This window comes from Myxocyprinus asiaticus, chromosome 13, assembly GCF_019703515.2.
Source record: "Myxocyprinus asiaticus isolate MX2 ecotype Aquarium Trade chromosome 13, UBuf_Myxa_2, whole genome shotgun sequence".
In the NCBI taxonomy this organism is placed as follows: domain Eukaryota; kingdom Metazoa; phylum Chordata; class Actinopteri; order Cypriniformes; family Catostomidae; genus Myxocyprinus; species Myxocyprinus asiaticus.
In genome coordinates, this window is record NC_059356.1 from 12,888,370 (window position 1) to 12,914,854 (window position 26,485).

Sequence of the window (26,485 nt, forward strand, 5' to 3'; positions counted from 1 at the left end):
ACTTCTGACAACCCCTTTCAGGTCCAATGAAGAGACAACAACTTGCCCGCCCTAAAGATCAAAATGCTCCCCCAAATATAGTACCTTAGTACTGGCCCTGAGTGAAAGGATACATTTTGAGGTTAAAAGGCCCGCCTTGCTTGATACCCCTCAAACATCTTGCCACCAAATATAGTACATCTTCATTTCAGCCATAACACGGGACGTCCCAGCTAATATGGGGGAGTTGGCAACCTTAGGGACAGACAAGAATAGATGTTTTGAAACAGCCTGGACTATTTTAAGTCCCCAACATTGACATTCAATGTACGGCTTACTTTGTACACTTAGTACAAACAGAATAAGTTTGTACAAGTGATGTTTGTTAAGAGCGTGGATGCAATTTACATATGAACTTAAAAAGTTAGTAAACGTTTTGAACAATTGGTCACCTAGCCTGGCCATAGCTGGTCAGGCTGGTTGTAGAGGAGTTTAAAACATTTTTTTAATATTATTATTATTATTATTATTATTTTTAGCTGGTCTCCCAACCTGGCCAAGCTGGTTTAGCTCCCAGGGAGGCTAGCTGGTCTCCCAGCCTGATCATCTAAAGTGTTCAAAACCCCTCTAAAACCACCTGACTGACCAGCCAGTTGGACCAGCTTAGACTAGCGAACCTGCTTAGGCTGTGTTGTTTCAGCAGGTGTGCTTGACAGATTCATATTAAATGTCTATCAACAGCAAACACCAATGCTGTGTGTTTCATTGGAATTTAGCAAACAATTCTAACAAATCTGCATACAGGCTTCAGTTGAAGGGATGTTTCTAATTTCCACTGAGTAATAATTGGCAACTTTTGCAGACTGGGGGTTAAATGAAGAATACCACCTGGACCTCCTTCGCGCCCATTTAAAGTCACGTGATGGGTCACAGCTGCAAAGAACCACAAGGGGGCAGCAGTGAATGTTGCTGGAATGTAATATTAGCAAAACAGGATTGTGCAAGTTACTGAGAACGGTGCAGTCCACCTCATTACTGTAAATAAAAATAACTATAAAATAATTGAAAGCATGTTAATGTTAGGCTATTTCTTATAAGCTATAGTTTCCTCACACATTGACTAATTAATTTCTATGTTTCTTTTTTTTTCTCTCGAGACAAACATTATTATCAGCTAGGGACTTTTATTTACTAAAGAGCAATTCCTAGTGAAAATGTCTATCGAGTTGAGCTTAACTAGAAAAAATTATATTTGCTACAGAAATTCCTGACTTTTCCAGGCCTACAAATCACACTTTAAAAAGGAATATTTAGGGTTCAATAAAAGTTAAGCTCAATCGACAACATTTATTTTGTGGCATAGTCTAATGTTGATTACTACAAAAACTAATTTCGACTCGTCCCTCCTTTTCTTATATATATATATATATAAAAATCTGTTACAGTGAGGCACTTACAATGGAAGTGAATGGGGCCAAATTTTGAACGTTAAAATATTAACTATTTTAAAAGTATAGCCACAAGGCATAAACAATTTGTTGATTTTAGTGTGATAAAATCACTTACTAACATTTTCTGTGTAAAGCTATAGCCAATTTTACAATTAAGTTGCCATGAAGACATAATGCTGTAAACCCTCTATTCCTGGTAAACAATGATTTAATCAGCTTCACAGCTCAAATAATATACAAGTTTTAACAGAAGAATAAATGTAAGTGCTTTTATAAAATTATAAGCTTCACATTTCTTCTTTTAAACCCTCCAAAAATTGGCCCCATTCACTTTCACTGTAAGTGCCTCACTGTAACCTCAATTTTTGACTTTTTTTTTTTTTTTTTTAAAAGAAGGGACGAGTCAGACAAAATTTGTTGTGGTTATCAGCATTATGCCACAAATGCTGTCGATTGAGCTGAACTTGTACTGAACCTGGAATATTCCTTTAAAAATGTCCTAATATTTCCAGAAAACTGCATATAGAAATAACAATTTGCTGAATTATCATTATTCATTTCATCAAGCAAATTTCAAAGGAAACCTTCACTTGACATTTTTTCCCCCTTTTTATTTATTTGCACATATTAGACAATTTTTACATCTTGATATATGATTTTAAACCAATGCACAGTATGTAAGACTAACTCACTCCTCGTCAAAACATGCCATAAACATTCTGAAATAAATTAAACAGCTCATTGGCCCTCTTTTAGTATCTACAGACTTAACTGGGCACTGCTGCTATGTTTACAAATCTATATACATGAAATATAACAAAATAGCCAACAAAGTGCATGTTAACTATGTGTAATCAAAGACTACATGAGAAAATTAACACTTAACAAGTGCTACTATAACTTATGTTAAAGTTTGCCATTAAAGAACTGAACTTAAACACTGTGATAAACAAAAGTTGGCTTGCGCTCCTCAAGTGAAATAAATAAACAGTGAATATCAAACTCAACAGCAGATCCAGAGGCACATGGGATAGAAATGAGGTTTATCCACTGACAACTCAAGTGACGATGGTCACATTGCACAGATATTGATTTACAGTCAAAGCAGAATTATAGTCAAACAGTATTTGTGTAGGCCGATGCCATCATTCCCTTTGCAGCGTGAGGAATCTTGACCCAGTAAACGTGTGTTTTAGGAATTATGGAACTGAGCAGATAAAGTGAACATGTAATTCAGTCATTCAAGGCTGAGGGGACGTCTAGATTTACTTCTGATCCCCACCGTGCCCTTAACACACACACGCATTGCTCAACATACAGTGACGTTCACCTCAAAGAAAATCCCTTTTCATTTTTTTTTCACAATTTTTTCCATCTGCTAAACATATTTAAATTGTGCAACACACTAAAATGAACTCGTACAGAAGCGGTGGTCTGACGCAGACCTTTGTCCTTTTGCTGGCTTTAGGTGAAGATAAAACTGGGAAATGCTGACACCTCGTCAGAACTGAGGTCTACAGAGCCACACGGTCACAGGAACAGACCCTTGCGCCTGACATGTATCTGTCAGACACGCGTGAGGCACGTCATTTCAGCAGTCTCTCTAACACACGCTCATACTCTCAGGCACACACACTTTCAAGTGTCCTCTCCATGTTCATGGGGTGTCGGGCTTGTATGGAGGTTGCAGGGAAAGTCTCTCATACGCTGAGAGGGAGCATGCCGGGAGGGGACACGGCACGTGGGGAAGCCATGGTGGTCAGGGTGCTGGGATCCAGCCCATTCATAGTCCTGTGAAGAACAGTGATGAGAAGATGTCATGACATCAGATGGTAATACAATGGTAATGATAACCATATCCATATAGCATGGTAGTTACATGGTGCTCCTATTTCAAAGAAAATAATGGTTCATATTAGGGCCCCATCGATAGTAATAAAATAGAAAATTATTGACAATGTAAATAAAATTTATATTAGGGATGTCCCGTTACGATACTGGTATAAGAATGAGGTCCAATACAGTGCTCATATTCAGTACTCATGCTCGTAGAAATGCTCAGATACACGAAAAAATAAAAATAATGATACCATCTAACGTACGAATGTCATTCCATAAACATTCAGTGTACAATGAAAATGTTATGTCCTAGTGTGATTATTAAAACCCAAAGGCTGCGATTTAATGAGATAAATATATAGTTTGCATGTGCTGCGCACTTCAAATGTGTGCTTGTGAATATGTGGAGCTGGTGCTGTGCTGATGCAAGCTACTCGTTTTAGAGCTCCTTGGCTCATACACGGAAAACACCACTATGAGCATTGATGTCTGTTTGTAGCAGATAACAGCTCGCAGAGCGCTAATTCAGCGACAGCGAACAGAGCATTTACAAATGTAAATGTAATTCACATACAATTAATTTGTAGTGAGAAGCACATACAGACTACATTTTTATTTTAGTAAATAGCAGCCTTTTGCAGTAATAATCACATTGGGTCATGTAGCGACCTGCTTTTCCGGAGGTGAGAAGCTATTGTAAAACAACACAAACATTTCAAAATAAAAGCTTTGCCAAAATAAAAGCTCAATTTAAAATGGAAAAGACGGAAATATATCACTACAGTATAGTTATGTAATATTCACTGTACTACTACTAATAAATCTATAGGAACTATATTTAAGCATTATCTCACATCTGTGATGCTCTGTTAAGGGGTGGGCGATATGACCGAAATCTTATATCACGATACGAGTAATTTTATATCACGATAACGATATCACGATATAGTAAATTGTTTGGGAAAATCAATACAAATTTTCTTATGTATTAAATAACCATATTGTAATGTCTATTCTTGGGTAATTCTGTCAGTGAATTAAATACTTAAAAAAAAAAAAAAAAAAAACCTTCAAGAAATTTTTACCTGCAACTGAATAAAGGTCATTAAAAGGATTTTTCAAAGTTCATTCATTTTCTTGTTTTTATAAAAGAATGCCTGCTCCAACCCTCCACCTCCCTCCCCCCCAACCCCAAAGGCCAATTAAACACAAAGTACATTTTGATACTTTTTTGCTAGTGATAATATAAATGATACACAAGCAGCCAGAAAAGAAATTCCGAACACTTACGTCTTATCAAAATACGTAGTGTGCAGTGAATGAGAGAACTTTGTTGCACTGCTGTTGCTGAGGTTTCCATTTCCTGTGTAATTTTTCCTTGCTGCCTGATCCTTGGCAAAGTTCCTACAGGCAGCTAGTTTAGACTCCAGAGCCTGCAAAAAAAAAAACAAAAAAAAACAAAAAAAAACCTCCCATGTTTTTTTCCATTTGTACATATCTAGTGTTAAACTTGTTGTTGAGCAGATAGGTATTACAAACATCTTCTGTAGTCTGAATGTGAAAGTGTCATTCATGTAGGGATAGTTTTTACACTTGAAGAGCAGAACTTACCCCGACTTTCCGCAGAAGGTCACTAACGATGTTAAGGGCTGAGATCCGTGCAGACGGTGTGAGGGAGGAGTTTCCATAGCCATTGGTCAATGCTTCATAAAAAAAATAAAATAAAATAAGGCAACATGAATGTGAAAATACATGTTCCTGCAGGCATTTATGGGGTGGACAGACTTGCGTTTTGTCCACTTCAGTTCAAACACATGGAAACATGGGAGAGTGCAAACGCATACTGCGCAGACATTTAATCTATGCTTTAAGTAAAGTTTTTGTACTGGTCATGTAATGAGGTTTTGTGAACTCTGACCAGCAAATCTGTGCAGCAAAAAGACGTTTGACTTGACTAAACTTCTCAGTTTAAACTCAATACAAAGCGCAGCAGACTATGCATTTTGAATAACTTTTTGTTATTTAAAACTTATAAACAGCAGCCCTTGCAGGGGCAGAGAAAACTTGCATAGTGACCATACTTAAAAAACCTGCTGAACAGGAAAAGGGGGCGTCTACCTTTCGGAGCAATGAAAGGATGTTCGATGGTCTTCCCTACGGGTGTGGCTGGGAGGGACAGGGAGGCCTGCACTGCTGAATCCATCTTATCGATGTCTAAGGTGGGAGAGCTGGGAGCCGACATCCTGGAAACATCTGTCGTCCTCTCTCGTACAGCCAACTCCTGTCTCAGGTCTACAAGAACAAGTACATTTAGCACTGATACACCAACAGCAGCTAAAAGCAAGGTTCATTACAAATTCAGCTCTGTCTATTACCAGAGACAAACATTTCAACATGTATCTTCGTCTGTAAAAAACACATTTACAGTACGACACTTATAACATGGTGAAGGTACAGCACTGGAATACACATTAAAATAGACACCGTTTCAAAAGTATGGCCTTAAGATTTACATTTTATGTTTACTAGCATCATAAAATTGGTTAATATGTGCGAGGAAAACAATTGGCCACCATTCACTTGCATTGTGTGGACCTATTTATGTCTGCAGAAGAAAGAAAGTCATTCTCATCTGGGATGGCATGAGGGGGAGTAAATGATGAGAGAATTGTCATTTTTGGGTGCACTATTTCTTTAAATGACAATGCTGCAAAATGAAATGTGGTCTGTAGTAAACTACCTCTAGCCTCATCTTTCAGCCTCTGCACCGAGACCAGCAGCGACTCCTTCTCATCCAATTCGCTCTCCAGGAACGCATTCCGTTCTATAGCCTGGTTTAGCCGCTGCTCAAAGTCTTCCAGAGATGTGATGGTGGCCCTGTAGAATTCCAGAGAACCATTTAAAATACGCTGACTTGTGCTATGTTTTTAGGTATGGATTTGTCAGACCTTGGTGAAATGCAAGCTAGTCTTGTGCTATAGCCAAACTGTTTGCACAAAAGTTGTCTAGAAATGCAGGAACTCTAGGTCAAGTTTAGAAAGACAAAGCTGGTATATCAGGTACTCAGTATGTGTGTTTGTGTACCTCTTGGCTCTCTCCAGGTCGTCGTTGGCCTGCTCCAGCTCCCTGACATATTTGTGCAGCTGCTCTTTGATGCCGCGCGTTTGGACCAGGTCATCCTCCAGCATGGAAATCTGCTTGTAGCTCTGAGCGTACTGCTGCTCCAGTTTCTCCTGCAGTCAGGGAGACAAAGGGGGACACAGTCTGAGTCACCAGCTCACACAACCTGGGGCCGGAATTAAAGGGATAGTTCACCCAAAAATGAAAATTCTCTCATTATTTACACACCCTCATGATGTGACTTTCTTTCGTGACCTTATGACTTTCTTCAGCAGAACACATTTGAAGAAAAACAGAAAAATATCTCAGCTCAGTAGGTCCTTAAAATGCAAGTGAATGGAGATTTCTCTTTTGAAGCGCCAAAATTCACAGACAGTCAACATAAGCGTCATCCATACGACTCTAGCAGTTAAATTAATGTCTTTTAAAGCGACAATCTCTTTTGGTGTGAAAAAAGATCAATATTTAAGTACTTTTTAACTATAATCCGACATGAGGGTAAGCTTCACGAGAGGGTGGAGTCCAAGCGGTCTGTCGAGTGACATATTTGTGTTGCCTTGATACCGATGTAATCTCACTTTCTCCACTTGGTTGAGACATCCAGGATATAGCCTAGTTTCCATCCACGTTTCATGCTATTTTGTTATTGAAGCGTAAAAAAAAGTTTTTAAAAGTTTAGGAAATTTGCCGTCTTCTGCCTGTTTCCATTCAAATGGCTTTTTTATCTCCATCAGCTTTATTTTGATGCACTAAAACTTTTTTCTTGGATGAAAATGTAGTTATTGTGAGTAAAGAAACCAAAAACCAACCAAGCTGCTGTACAGCGTTCCTCCTTCTCACTTGAAAACAGTGCTGCTCTTCCAGCTGTGACGTTCTCACTTTTTTCAAATGCCAATGCGATTACGTCACACGCGCATACTGCTGCTGACCAGAAGCATGATTTAAAGTAGTACTTAAATATTGCTCTTTTTCACACCAAAATTGATCGTGTAACTTTAGAAGACATTAATTTAACAGCTGGTGTTGTATGGATGATGTTTATTCTGACTGTCTGTGATTTTTGGAGCTTCAAAAGAGAAAACGCCACTCACTGGCATTTTAAGGACTTACTGAGCTGAGATATTTTTCTAATATAATTCATATGTGTTCTGGTCAAGAAAGAAAGTCATACACATCTGCGATATCATAAGGGTGAGTAAATAATGAGAGAATTTTCATTTTTGGGTGAACTATCCCTTTAACATTTTACCACACACTGCCAATACAGGATCAATTATAACAATTTACTGACCATGAAACTGAATTTTGCATAGTTTTTAAAACTATATTTTATTAGGGTTGCCAATTTATCAAGTTCATTTAGAGTGCTTAATTATAGGGAAAGTAACATGATAAAAAGTAATACAATTAATCATGACCCCTGACCCTGACTCCCACTCAGGCAAGACACAAAGGGATTTTTTCCCTCTTATTTTCATTTTGGTGGCTTTATTCGAGGAATATTCCACATTCTGTGTCATTCTAGAGAAGAAAAAAAAAACGTTGTGGCATCCTGGAATAAAGATATGATGGTAAATATTTCACGGAGGTAAAACATGCAGGTTGCAATAGTGGTTTTCTTAAGTAGACGGTCTACTAAACTTTTATCTGTAGATTATCTGAATCGCTCATGTCAGACACTCATGAGAGTCAGACTTGCAGTTCAAACGAAGCATAATGTGGCCAACTGGCAAAGTTTTTCCATTTTATTTGACATGAGCAAATAACAAATGTTAGTCTTTTACTCACACAAAGCTATTGAATGACTCAAGACGACTTTGAATTCAGCACACAAGTCGTATGGCTACTTTATGGCCATTTTTGGAGTTCAACATGTCCAGTCTCTATTCACTTTCACTGTATGGAAAAAGAGCAGTTTGAACATGCTGCCTCTTGTGACGTCTCCTTTTGTGTTCCATGGAAGACATTCATAAGGGTTTGGAAGTTGAGGGTATAAGTAGATGATGACAATGACAGAATTTTCATTTTTGGATGAACTATTGCTTTAAAGAGGAGCAAAAAAGAGGCATAAAGGCCAATTCCTATGAAATCGAAGAACGAACACGTGTGACGTCTTTTATAACAAATTCTTTCCAAAAAGGTGTTTGAGGTTTTTTCATTGGTTCATAACAGCTTATAGGAAAACTTCTTACCGCTGCTAAACACCTTCTTACTGCTATTGGTCAACGTCATCGGTAGGCGTGACCTGGAGCTCCACCTTCTTTGAGGCCGACAGCTAATTCCTTTTCAGTCAGTTAAGATCAGTCAACATGAACACACCGGTGTGCAGAATTACTAGCGAGCTGGTGCAAACTTACCTGCATCTGTACGATGGTTCGTGTAGAGACATTTTCCAAGAACATGTCATGCGGTTTATTTTGTTTAATTAGTCTACAAAAGGAATTAAATCTACTCAAATACTCTTGAAGTGCCCATTCACTCTGTTGTTTGATATACTGCTTCACTCATGTGCCGTCTGCAGCCGAAAGCCATTCACAGATCTGCCCAAAGTAAGATATGCCTATCGTCATTCTTTTGTCTGTATTCTACCCATTAATATTCTTTTATACACTCATCTTTGCAGTAATATCAGTCATAAATTACAATAACAGAGTGTAACCGGTGCATCATATGGCTGCATACAGTGTTATCATCGCATTAGATCCATGAATGCAAAAGGTAAACATTACAAATTACGCATCATCTACTGCATATATATTACTATAAATCATCGAGTTGTTAAAACAGCTTCTTTTACTGATCTTGTGTGAGTTCTACTCATAGAATGAGTCATATTAGTTTATCTTTTACATGCAGTCTTCAGCATCCTCATATTTAAATGCTCCTCTAAATGCCTCCCACAGTGGTGTCTGAACGTTCACAAACAGTTTGTCATTGCATAGCTGTTTCGAACTTCTTTTTGGCTCGGAACGAAAAACAAAGAAGCACTTCTCCATGAGTGGGCCTTAACAGTGGACATGGCAATCCTTTTGACTGCTCCTGTAGTTAACCTAATTTATCCACTTCATGTTTATTAGTCAAAATATGCATACTGTTTTGCATCATGGCAAAATAATGAGTGTCCCATATTCCCCAGAATGACTACAAGGTGAGTGTCCCAGATTCCCCAGAATGACTGCAAGGTCAGTGGGCAATGCCTAATCGTTCGTTTCTGAGAACAAGCTGTGTAAATCATTAATCTCTGTTCCATGTCTTCCAGAGCCCAAGCTATTATAAGGATACTGTATTTCTGTCTGGATCGTCAAGGAACAACTGTGATGTTTATGAACTTTTCTGCTGAGTCATTAGCTTTCTATTTTCTTCCTCTTGATTCTGAGTTCCAATTACAGTGCACTAGGGATCAGGTGAGACCCTCAACAGCTCACACACTGGACATGCTGCATATTACACAGCGATGTTCATGGCCAAACCCAGTGGCCACACTGCTGATCCTTTACAAATAAAACAGCTGAACAGTGCAGATGCTAAAGGAGTTATCCCTGAGGTTTTACACATCTTTGTACACTTAAAAGGGGCCATATTGTACTCTTTTGTAGCATTTTCCCACTAAAACAGTCGTAATTTAATTTTGTATGACCATTTAACACCCTCTATCTGAACCTGAGAAAAAAAAAAAAAAACAGTATGTTTCAGATGCTGTACCTTAAAGACGGTATATTGTAAATGATCTCTGTTCTGTCTGGCTAATCACAGTGTACAGTTTATATTTCTATGCACTTTTGTATGCAATTATTTAATGGGTGTGACATCAATGGGTGAATCTCATGAAAACATGTCCAGATCATACCTTATTCCCACCAAAATAAATACAATTAAAATGAACATTTTTGCATTATATTTATCTGCATAAATAAAAGACAGTCAGCCAATGTCATAATGCATAAATACTTTAACAAATACATAACTTTTTTCACATTACGCCAATGTGAATTGCGGGGGAAAGTGCTTCATTGTAATAAAACCAATGACATACTGTTAAAAGCTTAATGGCCCTAAAAAAAAGCTTCAAATTCTTTAAGCCAAACTGTCTCGTTTTTTGGTTTGATTTTGAGGGCAATAACCGACCCTTCTTAATGAGTTTCATAAGACTCACTTCAACATTATGAGGTTTTCTGAACTGTTTTGTAACTTAGTTTCCAAGATCAGGTTGGACTGAGCAAAGAGCTTTGCTCTGTGAATATTATGGAGTATATCTGCATAGTCCATTGAACTCTTGTTACAAAAGAGCAATGGTCTGGATAGACTGGGAAGAGCAGGGGAAATCCTGTTTCATCATAAGTTCCCTTGAAGAACCAGGACCATTATACCTTGAGTGTTTCTGCCTCACTCTTCAGCCTCTGGTTTTCTAAATGCAGGTCTCGGATGCGATGTTCCGCTTGACCCAGCTGAGCTTCCAGCTCGGCCTCCAGCTCTCGACTGCCCTCCTGGAACTCCTGCAGCTCCTCCTGAGCATCATGATAACTGCAGACACACACACATCAAAAATCAGCCAAGTGGGACAGCGGCCGCACATTCATCACATTAAGTATGGAATGCAATTTGACACCGAGACTAACAAAGGCGACATGCTACGAGCATTTAGGCCTCCACAGCTGGTGCTTTAGAGAATAATGCATTATAGTCACTCAGCTCTGTGGCCATTCAGATTGGAGCTACTTTGGAGGTCCTAGGGCTGGAAGTGACACCTAACTTTAGCTAGGACATCCTGTAACCAGGGTCCAAAATTAACTTTTTGCAACAGCAGCCAATGGGGGTTAAATTTATGTAGATATGACAAATGATTTCTTTGGTAAACTCTTTGTGTGTCTTATATTTGAGCTGCTTGCATCAGTTACATCAGAACGGATCAGATTATCAGTCTTACAATTCAATTCCATGTATTATTTTGCAATTTCTAATAAAGATAATGGTTAAATGGCAAATGAGTTTCATTTACTCGCCAAAGCCAATTTTTGCTCGCAATTGGTACTCGGTGAGTGTTAATTTTGGACCCTTCCTGCAACCCAACTACTGTATCACATGCCAGAAATCTCAACCACGACACAGCACAATTCAGCATCCCTTCTGTTCTGAATAAACAACTGTGAATGTCGGGTGAATATTTTGGCCCAGAAAAGGTGCATTTGCTATGAAGATCTGCTGCAAGCATCTGCGCATTGGCAAACAAAGCAAAATGTTCACATTGTCCACTGCAGGTCAGAGGTCACGGCCAGGCTTTAAAGGAATAGTGGGGGTCTGGTGGTAGGAAATGAGCCCAACAAACTGTCTACATGTTCAAAGTTGTTTTTAGACAGTGTTTTCGGAGGCCACTTGGTACAGTTGGACAGGACATATCCCTTTACCCCAGGTCATATCCCCTGTCCTCCTTCCTTGCTGATATACCAGACACATGTGGCCTGCTCCCTCAGAACAAACCATAAAAACACTCATTTGACAACAGCAAGCTGATCTAAACACTCAGATTACAGGACAATTATATACAGTAGACTAACAACATTTCTGTGGCACTTGCTAATGCAAAACTCGCCACCACAATGCTAGGGCGTTATGAGTGGTTCCCAGAGAGTTGCTAAGCGGTTGTTAAGGTGTTCTCACTGTTTAAATAGTGTATTGCTAAGCAGTTGCTAGGGATTTCTGGGTGTTAGCTAGGTGATTGCTTGCTGGGCCCAAGACAAAACAGCCCACCACGAAGTCTGTATACAAGTCTATGAGATTATTTTGCCAGTTTTGTCGTCTGTCATGCGTTAATTCTTAATCAAATCAGTTCAAAAAGTAAATGCACAACTCTCCTCAACAAACCTCATGATTTTAGTTATCATGTCCATAGCATAATCTGTGCGGGATGTGATATGTGCCAAAGTTTAATACTTATGGTTAGGGCTTTGTTCAAATACCTAAACTCAAGTAAGAGTAAGCAATAATAAAATTGATGCTTATCTTTGTAAAGAACCATTAAATATGATTAAGATTATTTAATTCAACATTCATCATACAGTCCCACAAAAAAGCCCTGGTATTAAAGATCTTAAAAGAAAGAAAGAGACACAAAGAAAACAATCAAGAGCAAATTGGCCTCGTTTTAACTTTGTAATGCCTGTAACTTGATTTCAGAAAGTCAACACAAAAGTCTTGATTCTCTGTCAAGCGAGTTAAAGGGTTTTAAAGTCAGAATCAGGTAGAATCAACAAGTATTTCCATGAAAGCATGTTTTGCTCCTTCCTCAGCAGGAAATTCCTGGGATTTAAGCACTTCCTGTGCACCACCAAAGCTCTGGGGAAGAAGTGCCACAACCCAAAGGAGTGTGAGCACGTGTTGAGTCAGTGTGAGAGTTGAGAGCAGCGGTGTGGAGGAGACCATCACCAGTCACACGGTCAGCATTTGTGCCAGCAACAACTGAGCTGTCGTTTACATCAAAATCTTGACTACTTTTAACGTGATATCACAAGAATTAAAGGGGCATCTCAATCCACTCCCTAGTTTAGTAGTCAGGGCACTGGCCAGGGGGCCTTGGGTTGTCCCATTCTCAAAATTGTTTCAGAGCACTGAAATGTTCACTCCATAATAAATTCCCAATGCACCATAAAAACCAGTGAGCGTTGCTGCTCCCTATGTTCACTTAGCTGCTAATGTCATTATGCCATCTGAAGCCTTTCAAGACTTAAGACAAAACGCAAATGTTAATTGAGGAAGTTAAAGCCTTATTTTCTCTTTAAAAGAGATGTTGTTTATAATTATCTTCTATCCACAATGTGAAAGGGAAACAATCCTACAACCGTTTAAATATCAAGAGCTGTTAGAGGAAGATTAAAAAGCATTGTGAATTAAGTTTTTAAAATTCTGTGTAAATTATGGAAAATTTCAGTTAACAGGACTTGTGCCTACAAAATAAGCAGGACAACACTGAGAAAAGAGATCCAGTGGAGAGTTTTCAGGGCCAGCAAAGCCTTGTCTGCTGGTGTAACAGGTCTTAAAATAACCCCATACATCCTTCAGAATTTCCAGTGAATGGACCCTTTTCACAGACTGTGATGGTGTTCCCGCTATATTTAGCAGCATAAATATCAAACTTTTTATATTTGCAATTTTCAAATTATTTTGTATAAATTTATAACATTATACTTTCTATGATATTACCCTGGAATTCGTTTTAAAAAACGAGTTTTCATTTTGTAGTTTTATCCTCGTGCGACCCCGCGTCCTCATGCGTGGACTGTGTGTTTTGTCTCCCCTATATGCTATGCATAATTTAATTTAATCCGAATGATCTCAGTTCAGGACACTATGGGCTGTAATTAAAGGGTTAAACTTTTGACGCACAGAGTCGTGACAAAACAACATGCTGCCGATCACAGCGGAGTTTGTCTTTGGAAGAAACATCAACAAAACTACATTAGTTTTTACATTAAAACCTGTTTGTGTTAAAAGATTAGTCTCTACTTTCATCATCTGGTATGCCATTTTGAAAATGTAATTGATTTAATGTGAAACGGTGCACTGTTAAACACAACGACCACGAACGTGGACTATAAGGGCTATTTTTCCATAGAAATCCTATATCTGCTGTGCATTATCACATTGAGAATCAGTGGGTTCATACAAAATCTGAAAAATGTTGCTTTCAGAGGCTGAAAGTAGGATATGGATGAAATTGCTCTGAAACCAGTGCATACAGACAGCACACTGGAGGTAAAGTAATTCACTAAATAGGGAGCAAGGGAGCATCCTATAGCTTTCCTATGCAGCTAAGTGCATTCACTCTTAAAATCCGACCAAAAGTTCAGATTATGTTTGCACCACTCAACATGTTTGGCAGACATGGGACAATGATAATCAGTACAAAGATTCATAATTTATAATGTTATATTTTATTTTAACATGGTTGGCAGTGATTGGATGATGCTGGAAATTTTGTTGCCAAAGTAGAAAAAAAACATTGTAACAAGTCGAATAGTTTTTTGTATAGTTTTTTAAATTTGTGATTTTTGCAATACACATTGTTCCAAAGCTATAAATCAGCTATAATGTTTGAAACGTCTCAAAAACCTCAATAACCAACATTATAAAAATATTTAAAAAAAAACAAAACAAAAAAAAACTGACGTTATATAGCTTGGTATTATTTAAATGTACAACTTAGTCCCGCTGTCCACATATGAGGATTTTTTTAGGAGAACTATTTTTTTTTTTTGCATGTTTATTAGGTGCTGCTAGTTAAGGAAATTAATATTGCACAGAGCAGTTGCACTTAGGTCTCAGGAGGTTAAATTTGCAATCTGACTGACGGTCTTAATCCAACACTCTCCGTTTTTTTTCATCATTTGGAAAGTAGTGGAAACGGAATAGTGGTGTTTTTCTTTTGAAGTTGGAACAAATGGTAAGCAAAAAATATATTTGCCGTGGTCTCCCAGTCAGTGCTACCGAGGTTTACCCTTAAAATCTTTTACATTTCCTTGTTCCAAAACCCCCAAGTGTGAAAAGGGTCCATCCCTAAAAAGTGCAAATGAATAAGCATCTAATGTCAGACTGACAGATTCATTAACCAATCAAATTGTTTTCATACCTGTTGGGTGTTTTAAATAATAGTTAATGTGTCCTGTTTATAATACCCTGCATTAATTATGGATTATTGATACTCCATGCTCAGAGACAGTTATTTAGCTCAGTTATATTGTCCTGTTAATTGTGAAACTGTGTTTTCTTAATGGCATGAATTGCTGAAATGTTTAAAAGCCTGCATCAATGTCAATTGATTTTGCACTAGTAAAGTAACCCGTTTGTGTTTAATGTGTACATTTTCATGTCAACATTTAGGCAAAGACTTCTAAAATATGAAACAAATGTAAAAATGCAACAGTAAAGGGGCACAAAAAGATGACTAATTTCAGTGTTTCAGTGGCTCTTTTGTCAGGGCCATTGAAAGGCTGTGTGTTGTGGCATTTTCTCAGTTTTTCCATGACAAAAGGTGCTACAGTAATATTTACAGCCATTCATCACCTGCTGCATGGCTTGTGTTGTAGGCATAAACAAAGAAAAGATCATTTTTGCCTCGGTCAGTCACATTTCCAAATTAAATTAAATGTGGCCGAGTTAAAACAACTAATATGAATTTGCTAACTTTTTTCAAATTTTCTGCACTGACTGAGGGGGAAATCTGTGGAAGGTATTTAAACATGTTAAAATGTGTTAATATGGTAGCTGAAAGCATAATCAGATATCAACATATTTAATAGGTTGCCTCACGAAACCTGTCAAGAAATAAAAACAAACAAGAAATTATATTTTGTATTTAGAAAGCGAAGCCTATTTTTAGGGACAATTATATTCAAATTGTCAAGTATTTATACATAAGAGAAATACTCTTTTTCTGTAAAAACTAAATGTGTTACGGTAACGACAATCATCATTGAAAACAACGGGAATAGCAAAAGTTAAATATATGGATGCATTACAGTAATACAAATAGCAGGGTAAATGTGTGCAAGTGTCCTAAAAATAATGTAACAATGCAAAAAAATTGAAATGCAAAATTTTATTTTATTTCATTTCTTTCTTTTTTTTTTTTTTTTTCATTAATTTGGGCTAATTATGACGAGGGCATTTTCTTGACAAGTTTCGTGAGAATCGACCGAAAAAGGAACAATGGGCAGGGGATGTCCAGAACTTTGTGAATGACAGGTGTTTGAATTCTGGCAAGTTCTGCATATGAGGATTCCTTGTGATCCTGGTTATGAGAAAGAGAAACTTGCCAAACTGATTCTAAAAACACTTTCGAACATTCTTTATCTGAACATAAACTGATGACTCCCCGTGACTTTTATATGGAGGTAAATTGCACACCGTTGTAAAAAAGCTCAGCTGATTGCTATATATTATATAACAGAGATAGAGACAAAGTAGTTAATGACTTACCTATTCTTGTATTTGAGAGCCAAGCTCTTCCAGTACTCAATTTCCTCGTCTTTCGAGGAGAATTTCATCATCATCTCCGTGTCCATGATGGGGACCTGTAGAAGCAGATGAGAATTAGATCAGTCCTGAGAGAGAGACCCACAGAGTCTGTTCATTTGCAGCTCCTCCTGCAGTTTTGTCCCTGTACAACCCCAAGCAGATCAAAGGCTGAGGGCCCATGGTGAATGTCCTCATTTGACAGTCCAAAAGCACTTCTATTTACTTGGCCTTTATCAAACTCACAATACATCCTCAGCCCTTTACACACACAATTATTCAGGCTGTGGCCTTTAGCATTCACTGTAACAGAAAAGATCTATATGGTCTCGCTTGTTGTCTTTGAAGACAAAATGAGGCATTCACAAAGAACGCGTTCTTGCAAAAAAAATAATAAAATAAAATATATAGAGAGAGAGAGAGAGAGAGAGAGAGAGAGAGAGAGAGAGAGAGAGATGGAGCGCACCAAAATGGAGAAAAACATGGGATGCATTTCTAAAAGCTGAACTGATTTTAACTTGACTGCCAAGATCTCCTTTTGTGTTTCATGGAAGGAAATACAGGGTTGGAATGACCTGGAATGAGTATCAAAGGGATAATTTTCATTTTGGGGTGAACTATCTCATTATTTACTCACCTATGACTTTCTTCACATTTGAAGACAAATAGACAAAATATCTTAGCTCAGTAGGTATTTATCTTTTCTTCAAGTGTGTTCTGGTGAAGAAAGAAAGTCATACACATCTGGGATATCATGAGGGTGAGTAAATAATGAGAGAATTTTCATTTTTGGTTGAACTATCCCTAACTATCTTATGGAGGTCAAATATGAAACCATTTATCATGAAAAGACAACAATGCAGCACTTCCACTGCTAAAAAACGCACTGATATTGAGATTAATGTCAAAAGATATTTTCTTGGACATTTATATGCCTCCATAACTCTCGTTTGACTGAAAATGACCCCCTCATTAACATTCTTCATCAATCCTGGTTTTGTTTTGGGACATCATTTTTTTGAGCAGCACAGGATCTCTCAGTGTTTCTCTGAAACCAGTCTCTGTTTTCTCTCAATTAACTCCTTTCGGAGGTCATTTTGCGTGCAACCGCTCATTAGTCCTGACGTGATGAAGAGCAGAGAGCCCAAACTTTCCGCAGGGCCTCTATCAGTGACTCAAATAATTAATAATTTAATAATTGTATTTATTTATCACATGTTATACATTTGCACATATACAGTGAAATTCTTTTTTTTCACATATCCCAGCTAAGCTGGGGTCAGAGTGCAGGGTCAGCCATGATACAGCGCCCCTGGAGCAGATAGGGTCAAGGGCCTTGCTCAAGGGCCCAACAGTGGCATCTTGGCAGTGCTGGGGCTTGAACCCCCAACCTTCTGATCAGTAACCCAGAGCCTTGACCACTGAGCCACCACTGACTCAACTAGTAGCAGCAGAACAGCAGGTCCATCTTCAAAAGAAGTAAGGAGTATTCCACACATCTGATCTTTGCATTCTTGTAAGCATCATATGAGCCAGCGCTTCAGATTATCTGCATGCTTAAAACAGATTCCCACTGTAAATTACCATTTGCTAAGAGGGACTGCCATACAGTTTGAAACAGCTTTAGCCTTAAAGGAAGTCAAACTGAAACAACCTAACAATCCTATGAGCGATAGCATGAGATCAATTCCCATATTGTTTTTCACATGGTTCCCACACTTTTTCAATAAATGAATTTCCATGACCTTTCCAACTGTTTGTGATTACTGGATTAGGAAATTAATTATTATTTGGAAATTAATTTGAGATTTCTAGTTGGATTTCTAGTTTCATGTCAGGTATTGTTTGAATTACCTACTAGATTTAAATAATTATAACCTGCTTAATTTGTATTAGTGTACAAATTTCTACAAAAAGACCCTCAATGGACGGACTGATGTTTTAACATTGGCTTTTGGGCAAGTTGCACTTTACACAAAGATTTAAGCAATACACGATCAGCCACAACATTAAAGCCAATTGCCTAATATTGATTAGGTCCCCCTCGTGCCGCCAAAACAGCACAAACCCGCATCTCAGAATAGGCAAAAGACCTTAACTCGCTAGAGTGTGGAACTGAGAAAAATGACTTTAAAGTTTTTTAGTTGTCCAGCCAAATGTATTATAGGTAGGACACTGGAAATCTGGCAATTAGATGTTTTAGTAATGCAATTTATCTACATAAAAATATCTTGAGCTCAAACTTTACTTTTGACCCCTATTTTGAAGTTACTGTACTCTGCCTTTGTATTGTCTGCAAAAAGTGAGAATTCATGCCAAGGCAAAAGGCAGTAACTTCCACATTATCAATATTTTGTTGCTGATCACCATTTACAAAATCATTATAGTAACACCTGTATAAAATCTAGTGATCATGCCATTTATTTTGGATGATTTACAATTATTTATAGCCATGTACTTATTGCTATCCTGTGCTTTGGTTGTATTCTGATGGCATTTTTAATACATTAGACATGACACATACCTCCAAAGCGGTAACAAATATCTTCAATTGGTGTACAGCAAAACTAACAGGTTGACTGCAGATAGGTGACACTTAATTATATGAATAAATACAAGATAAGCATATTTCTAATGAGTAAACATAATCATTTAATTAATAATGGAATGCAAAGATATAACAAATCATGTACAAATTTAAAATGCATGGGATTGGAATAAGAGATAATAAATACAGCCACAGGCCTATAAGTTAGTGCCACAGCTGGTTAATCAAGGGTTAAATTTAGCTACCATGCTCCAATGCACAGCTCTCTGACTGGTTATAATATAGAGTATGTGTCTATATTAATTGTTTTTCTGAATCTGACCGTAACTGACATCCAGACAAAAAGTTATACATGTGGTTGGATATCGTTTTGAAACCAATTTATTTATTGCAGTGTTCACTAACATAAAAGGATACAAGACATAAGTTAGCCTAAGTGCTTTTACATCGAATTGAATGAAAGTAGTCTAGCCTAAAAGATCGACTTGTGGATTGATGTGAACGGCAGCAAGTAGGAATAATGCTCAGAAATCAGAATGCTTGTGGATTGTTGTGGATTAAACATCTGCGATGACGATCATTGCCATGGATTTTATCGGGTTACTAGAAAAGGTAGGACAGATTTAATTGCGAACTGTTACTAATGATTTTATGTGTGATCATGCTACATGCTACGCTGTCATGGCATTCGAGTCCACATTCGTGCAACTAGTGGGCAGCCCCAGACTCACTGACACTGATGTTGACAGCTGTCACTGATAGGCTGGCACTGACTGAATAATCTGCATTATGGAAAAAAAAAAAAAAAACTTTGAGAATATTTACGATTACTTATTGCTGGCAAGTTATCTAGTCTTTGCTTGTTTACAGTGCTTTGTTATATGGAGCAGTTTGGTAGCCTATTCATTGGATAGCCGAGTAGCCTATTTATGCTATAGGCTGCTAGCTAGCTAAATGAAGTAGATTGCGATCTATCTAATTAGTTTGTTTAATGCATCTTTTGTGTTACACACTTTCTTACCTTGACCTTGATGTCGGCATTTCAAAGCCATCTCAACCATCATTTTCCCTTAAACGCTATAGAAAAACACTCAACAATATTTGTTTACTACACTTTTATTCAGGTATCGTGTGTGTCAGATTGCTTCAATGACAGATGTATGACAGTACACAGGCTACACCGTAATTTAAACGCGGTAAACTTTAAGGAAAAACCAAAGGCAGAGTACAGTAACTCCATGCCGGCACAGTAACTTCATTTTGACGCACGGCTAAACAAAGGCAGAGTACCCTAACTCAATTTGAGCGTTCCAAAACAAAGTCAAAGAGCGGTAATTGGAGTTGCGGAGTTCTGCCTTGGTTTCTCCTGGGCTTTTGGAATTTACTGTTAAGACAACCCATTATTTTCTCGAAAAAACAACGAAATTGACTCAAGATACTTATCCACATGATAAAGGAGGTCTTGAAAGTCTCAAAAATATCAATAACTCATTTTCGACCAAAAACGAAGTTACGGCCTTTTGCCTTTGCACGGCAGTATTCTTCTCACCACAACTGTACAGAGCGGTTATCTGAGTTACCGTTGAATTTGTCAGGTTGAACCAGTCTGGCCATTCAGGGCTCCAGACTGTGACTAAAATGATCACAAATGGCACTAAAAATAATTGATTGCAACAATAATTTAAAATCTAGTTGCCACTGGCGACAGTCGGGTTGTGTGTGTTCATATGCAGTTTCGTCAGATATCATCTTGTGAGTTATTGAATACATCTTTACAGCGCGCACCACCAATGTGTCTCGAGCCACTTTTTACCCATTCTGTTGTGATGAGCTCGCTGCACCACAAGCAATGACAAACCCAGTGTGAGAGAGTCGTCGTCGTCTTCTTTCTTTTTTAATGGTTGTTCGAAAGCTAAAATAGTGCATTACCGCCATCTACTGCAAGCACTGGCTCAAAGACTACCCCTCTTTGAACCTCACTCCCACCCCTGGACCTATCAGGGCTCAAGGCTCCGCTGGCGCTGCGTGTTCAGCTCCTCCAGCGTATGCTCCGAGCCCTTCACAGCCCAGAAAGCACGTAAGTCGTGAACAAATGACTCTTTTGAACCGGGTCTTTATGAATCACCCGAAAAGAACTGAGGGTGTATAGTGAACTCAGAAGCTCAGATTAGCAGTTTGAATCAGAGTCACTAGCTGAGTTCAGAATGGCATACTACCCATACTATTCTTACTACTTCTGCCATGTTTGTCTATGACAGAAATAGTAGGAGTAGTATCATAGTATGACATTTCGAACTTGGCCATCTTCTCAGCGAATCATCCGTCAGTGTGTTCATAGCTTGGAGCGCAGACATTTCAAAATAAGTCGTTAGGACATCTACTTTGTGTATGACATGAGTAAATTTTTTCAACAATTGTTTACAGAGAGATTGTTTCACTTTAAATTGACTATCACAATTCCAGTGGGTCAGAAGTTTACATACACTAAGTTAACTGTGCCTTTAAGCAGCATGGGGTGGCAGCATAATGTTGTAGGGGTGCTTTGCTGCAGGAGGGACTGGTGCACTTCACAAAATTGATGGCATCATTAGGGAGGAAAATTGTGTGGATATATTGAAACAATATCTCAAGACATCAGCCATGAAGTTAAAGCTCTGTCGCAAATGGGTCTTCCAAATGGACAATGACCCAGGGGCAGAGCAGTCATTTTAAAAATGGGGGGGAAACAGCTGTGAAACAGCCGAGTAAGTGGCTCGCACAGACCCAACACTTACAGTGCAGTATTAATATATATTAATATATACTGTGATATAAGTATGATATAAGTATTACATTAATATATACGTATTAGGGATGGGCATTTTGGTCATTTTGTCAACTCGAGTTCTCGGACTAATTACTCGAGTACTCGTCGAGTACTTGAGGGGCAATGACAGGTTCATAACTTTATATATAATAACATGTCTGACAAATGTCTATAGCTGCTGCATTGTGTCTTATTGTTCCAGTGTATTGTCTATTCATCATTATAGGCTGTTATAAAATAAAATGTTACAAAATGTACAAAATATTGCATAATCAAAATATAATGTATCATATTTTGTCATTATGTGAAGATTCACTGCCCAGCTCGGAAAAAATGTGCACAATGCGCGTCTGTATGTTCTTCCTTCAGGTTACCGTAGTAATCTTTGTAAGCACACACCAGTTGTTTTAGTGACTATCTGAACCGTCTATTTTCAAATCGCATTTGGCTTATCAGGAGACGTCATAACCATCGCATTTTTAATATGCGTGTTAAGTTGAAGTTCAGTTTGAAGACGCTGCATTCCGTTCCATTTAGCTGCGCTCTGTCAAAGTGTTTGAAACACTCGCCTGCTGTATATGCATTGCTTCAGCACGTTGAGTCCACTGCCTCACTGCCTTACTGCCTGGTGTGTGTGTGTGTGTGTGTGTGTGTGTGTGCGTAATTGTGTGTGTGTGTGTGTGTGTGTAATTGTGTGTGTGTGCGTGTATCCAAGTGTTCGCTCTTGTGGGGAAAGCCTCGATGCTCCGTATTGTGTTTGCTGCGATTCATGAAGCATTCCATTCAACTCGGAGAGTCGGAATTTCCACCTTTCAACTGGGGAAAGTGCAACGGATTGACACTTTATATCGGACATCTAAATTAGAAACTCGTGCGGAAATCTTCATTCATTTCGTCGAGATGCAGGTGTGTGTTACATCACGCAAACTTGACGCCACCCAGGGCAGGGAGGTTTACAGTCAGTGACAAACGTTCACTTTTATTAAATAATGTCCATTAAGGAGTCAAAGTTCTTACATTAAATGATAATAAAACGTGTTTAGCAAACATTTTGCAGAGACAGGTGTTCAAAACACGGTTAATTACACTCTCTTTTGATTATCGTAACAACAGCATTGCAGCGTTGTATATCAGTTTGGTTGCTATGAGATGTCTCTGACAATCAATGTACCCCTCAAAATCACATCGTAATCAATCTCAAAATTAAAAATAAGCTCCCTCTTTGACAACGTTTGTGTTTAGTTGTCAGGTAATTGTCACTGGATTCCGAATTAAGTGAAAAGTCACATCATGCATGATCACCATCAATCATCGTTTTCATGATTGATCATTGCTGCCACGTCCGAGTACCTGAGTACTCGTGCCCATCCCTAATATGTATTATTTACTTTTAATATTTCTAGTATTTTAAAGATTCAAGTACTGCAAAATAATTGCAACATTTAGAGTCTTATAATAATTATGAGTTTCAATAACGTACGTTTTCATGTATAAAAAAGCATGTCTACATATCTGTTGACTTCAGTAAAATACAGCAGATCTATCTTTTTTCCTATAGTGTGTCGACTGCACACCAACATAGAGGTAAAAAACAGGAGCTGATATTAAAAATAGCTTTACATATTTAACACAGATCTAGTAATCTGCTTAAATTGGCAAAAACAACCAAACTATTACCTTAGAAACAATAAGCATAACTTAATGAAGACTCATGCACTGATATAAACTCCACTTACAATGTGTGCTTAAAAGAAGGATTGTCCTTTGTTTTTTGTTCTTCTGCAGTGCATTTCATGTAATGCTGCCAATCAAGAATGACATGCCGAGTCAAGGTATTGGAGTGGCCATCACAAAGCCCTGACCTTAATCCAATAGAAAATCTGTGGACAGAACTGAAAAAGCGTGTGCGAGCAAGGAGGCCTACAAACCTGACTCAGTTACACCAGTTCTGTCTGGAGGAATGGGCCAAAATTCCAGCAACTTATTATGAGAAGCTTGTGGAAGGCTACCCAAAACGTTTGACCCAAGTTAAACAATTTAAAGGCAATGCTACCAAATAGTAACAAAGTGTATGTAAACTTCTGACCCACTGGGAATGTGATGAAAGAAATAAAAGCTGAAATAAATCATTTTCTATACTATTATTCTGACATTTCACATTCTTAAAATAAAGTAGTGATCCTAACTGACCTAAGACAGGGAATGTTTTCTACGATTAAATGTCAGGAATTGTGAAAAACTGAGTTTAAATGTATTTGGCTAAGGTGTATGTAAACTTCTGACTTCAACTGTGTGTGTGTCACACACACACACACCGATCGGCCACGACATTAAAACCACCTGCCTAATATTGTGTAGGTCCCCTTTGTGCCGCCAAAACTGCGCCAACCCGCATCTCAGAATAGAGATCAACAGAGAATGGCCAGACTGGTTCAAACTGACAAAGTCTACGGTAACTCAGATAACCACTCTGTACAATTGTGGTGAGAAAAATATCATGTCTGAATGCTATTCTGAGATAGAACCTACACAATATTAGGCAGGTGATTTTAATGTTGTGGCTGATCGGTGCATCTAGCTGACTAAATATTTTAGAGCCGAGCAAATTTTCTTTATCTTAATAATAACAAATTTCCACATCTTTCCAGGCCTGGGACTGAAAATATAAACGTTCCCCATGACCGCCGTGGGAACCTTGTAGATATTAGCATTAAAACTTTAAAATAAGGTTCAATTTGGTAACATTTAGTATAAGCATTAGGCATCACGAATTTACAATTAATATTTTTAACAGCATTTCTTCAGCTTGGCTTCTATAAATTCAACTGTTTATTGTTAGTTCATAATGCATAAACTAATGTTAGAACATACAACTTTTAACTTAAAAACTGTATTAGTATACACTGAAATGAACATTAACCAAGATTAATAAATGCTGTTCAGCCTGAGAGTTGTTCATTGTTAGTTCATGTTAGACTAATGAATGCAGTCAGCTAAAGTACATGAATACAAACTTATTGTAAAGTGTTATCTGATTACATTATTAAACGGATTGTTTTTAGACATTTTTAAAAGAGATTGTGAGGAGTGTGCACCAATGTAAAACCATCCCCCAGAGAGAAGCAGTGATTAAAAAAAAATTGTTTAAAGAAACACAGCACATGTCAAGCCATCAAACACCAAATCAGTGATGGCTCACTACATTGGAGCAGAATGGGACAAATCTTTGTTTTCCTAAGCTGATGTCATTTCAGTTGTGGTCATTTATAAAGTCTTAAGTCACCACTCAGAGTTCCTCACCCCACCCAAACCTACTCCTGACAGTACGGCCATCTGTTCGGCCTCAAAGCGCATGTCCTGCACCACAGGAAAGTGGGATGGTTCCTGTCTATTGCAACAGTTCCTGCAACCTACAGTGTCTGCCGGTTATTGAGCACAGTCAGAGGTTCTGAGGAGAGGCCAGAGCTTTTTTATTTTTTCTATTCAGGGATGACATTATTTCCAGAATCACAATCCAGCACACACCACCCTGCTGGGTAACACACCAAATATACAAGGCACCTCCTCAAGGATTAAGGGATGGAAGCTGTGCAACTATTCAGTTATCTGGACTGCTTTCAAGAAGTGACCTTATATTTATTTTCACCTTAGTAATGTTTTATACATCATGCTTATTGACCTAGGAGCTGCTTTTAACTCCTGAAGAAGTTTTTGTTGCATTCCACAGCGGAGGACAAAGAAGGTATATGGAATATTGGTCACAAACATGGTGGCGCGGTCATACAGTGACATCACAGGAAACAGGTCAATAGGTAATATCTCAAAATGTATTAGTAATAAACTTTATGATTTATGTTGGGCAAATTACTCACAAATAGTAATCCACTACAAATTACTTTTCTAAAATGGATCATATTACATTACAGACACTTCATATTAATTACTTTAATTCTTTTGTTAATTTCTAAAACTATTTTCACAGAAAAGTTTGTAATCAGACTACACTCAACACTGAACATGCATTAATGTATCTCTCCTGTATAAAACACCTTAATCTATATAATGTGTATGATGTAACATTTTGGGTTTTAATTATAAAAGCGGTATGGTGTAAGACAGATATGACGCCAGATGACAGCATCTTAAACAAGACCCCATAATATAACAAAATGTTGTACAGTAAATTCAGACAGTGTTTTTGATGTATATTTTCAGCCACCTTTAACTTCACATTTTGGTATTTTTCATACAGGTTATGGCGTCACTTGACCAAAATTAAATTATGTCAAATTACTAAACGTTGTTTAGCCCGACAGGCCAGCGTGATGTGACCAGCCTTTGCGTCTAAAGGTCAATATATCATTTACACAATAACTGTCAAACCCAGCGACAGACAGTTTCATTTGTTCATCGAAAGAATATTTGACAGAATGACAAACGAAAACGGCACAGTTCAAATTTGACTTCGGCAGCTCTCCGTCGGTCAGTAAATGACAGCTTAAAATAAACCTCCAGTTCTTTTCAATTATAAATCTATACTGACACATTGAACACGAAGTGTGAAGTTGTCTAAAACCATTTAGATATTACCTTATCATGTCGTGTCACTGCAGTTAGCGAGCAGACTCTCCCCGTGCGCTCGAGCGGCTGATCAAAATGCCAACGCGACTCCACCGTGATTTTCCTCGGCAGCTTCCGGTAAAGATGACGACATCGCGTCATTGCGTCATTGTGACG

General features: G+C 38.0%; 1 protein-coding gene across 1 annotated transcript; it reads right to left on the reverse strand.

Annotated features, from left to right (window-relative positions):
* Positions 1-2,019: 2,019 nt before the first annotated feature.
* LOC127450647 (nuclear distribution protein nudE-like 1-B) lies at positions 2,020-26,485 on the reverse strand. The gene is made up of 9 exons (XM_051714916.1): positions 26,339-26,485; positions 16,359-16,453; positions 10,757-10,910; positions 6,354-6,502; positions 6,010-6,146; positions 5,388-5,561; positions 4,881-4,972; positions 4,560-4,702; positions 2,020-3,221 (listed from the first exon to the last, which is right to left on the reverse strand). Exons 1-9 carry the CDS (start codon positions 26,468-26,470, stop codon positions 3,131-3,133), a joined length of 1,167 nt encoding a protein of 388 aa, XP_051570876.1. The 5' UTR covers positions 26,471-26,485; the 3' UTR covers positions 2,020-3,130.

Excerpts from the sequence above, each read along its gene's own strand:
- LOC127450647 (XM_051714916.1), bottom strand. The coding sequence starts at position 26,470 with ATGACGCGATGTCGTCATCTTTACCGGAAGCTGCCGAGGAAAATCACG. Across the intron at positions 5,562-6,009 it reads GCTGAAAGATGAGGCTAGAG|ACCTGAGACAGGAGTTGGCT; the intron begins GTAGTTTACTAC and ends TTGTTCTTGTAG. Across the intron at positions 4,973-5,387 it reads TCCTTTCATTGCTCCGAAAG|CATTGACCAATGGCTATGGA; the intron begins GTAGACGCCCCC and ends TTTTTTATGAAG.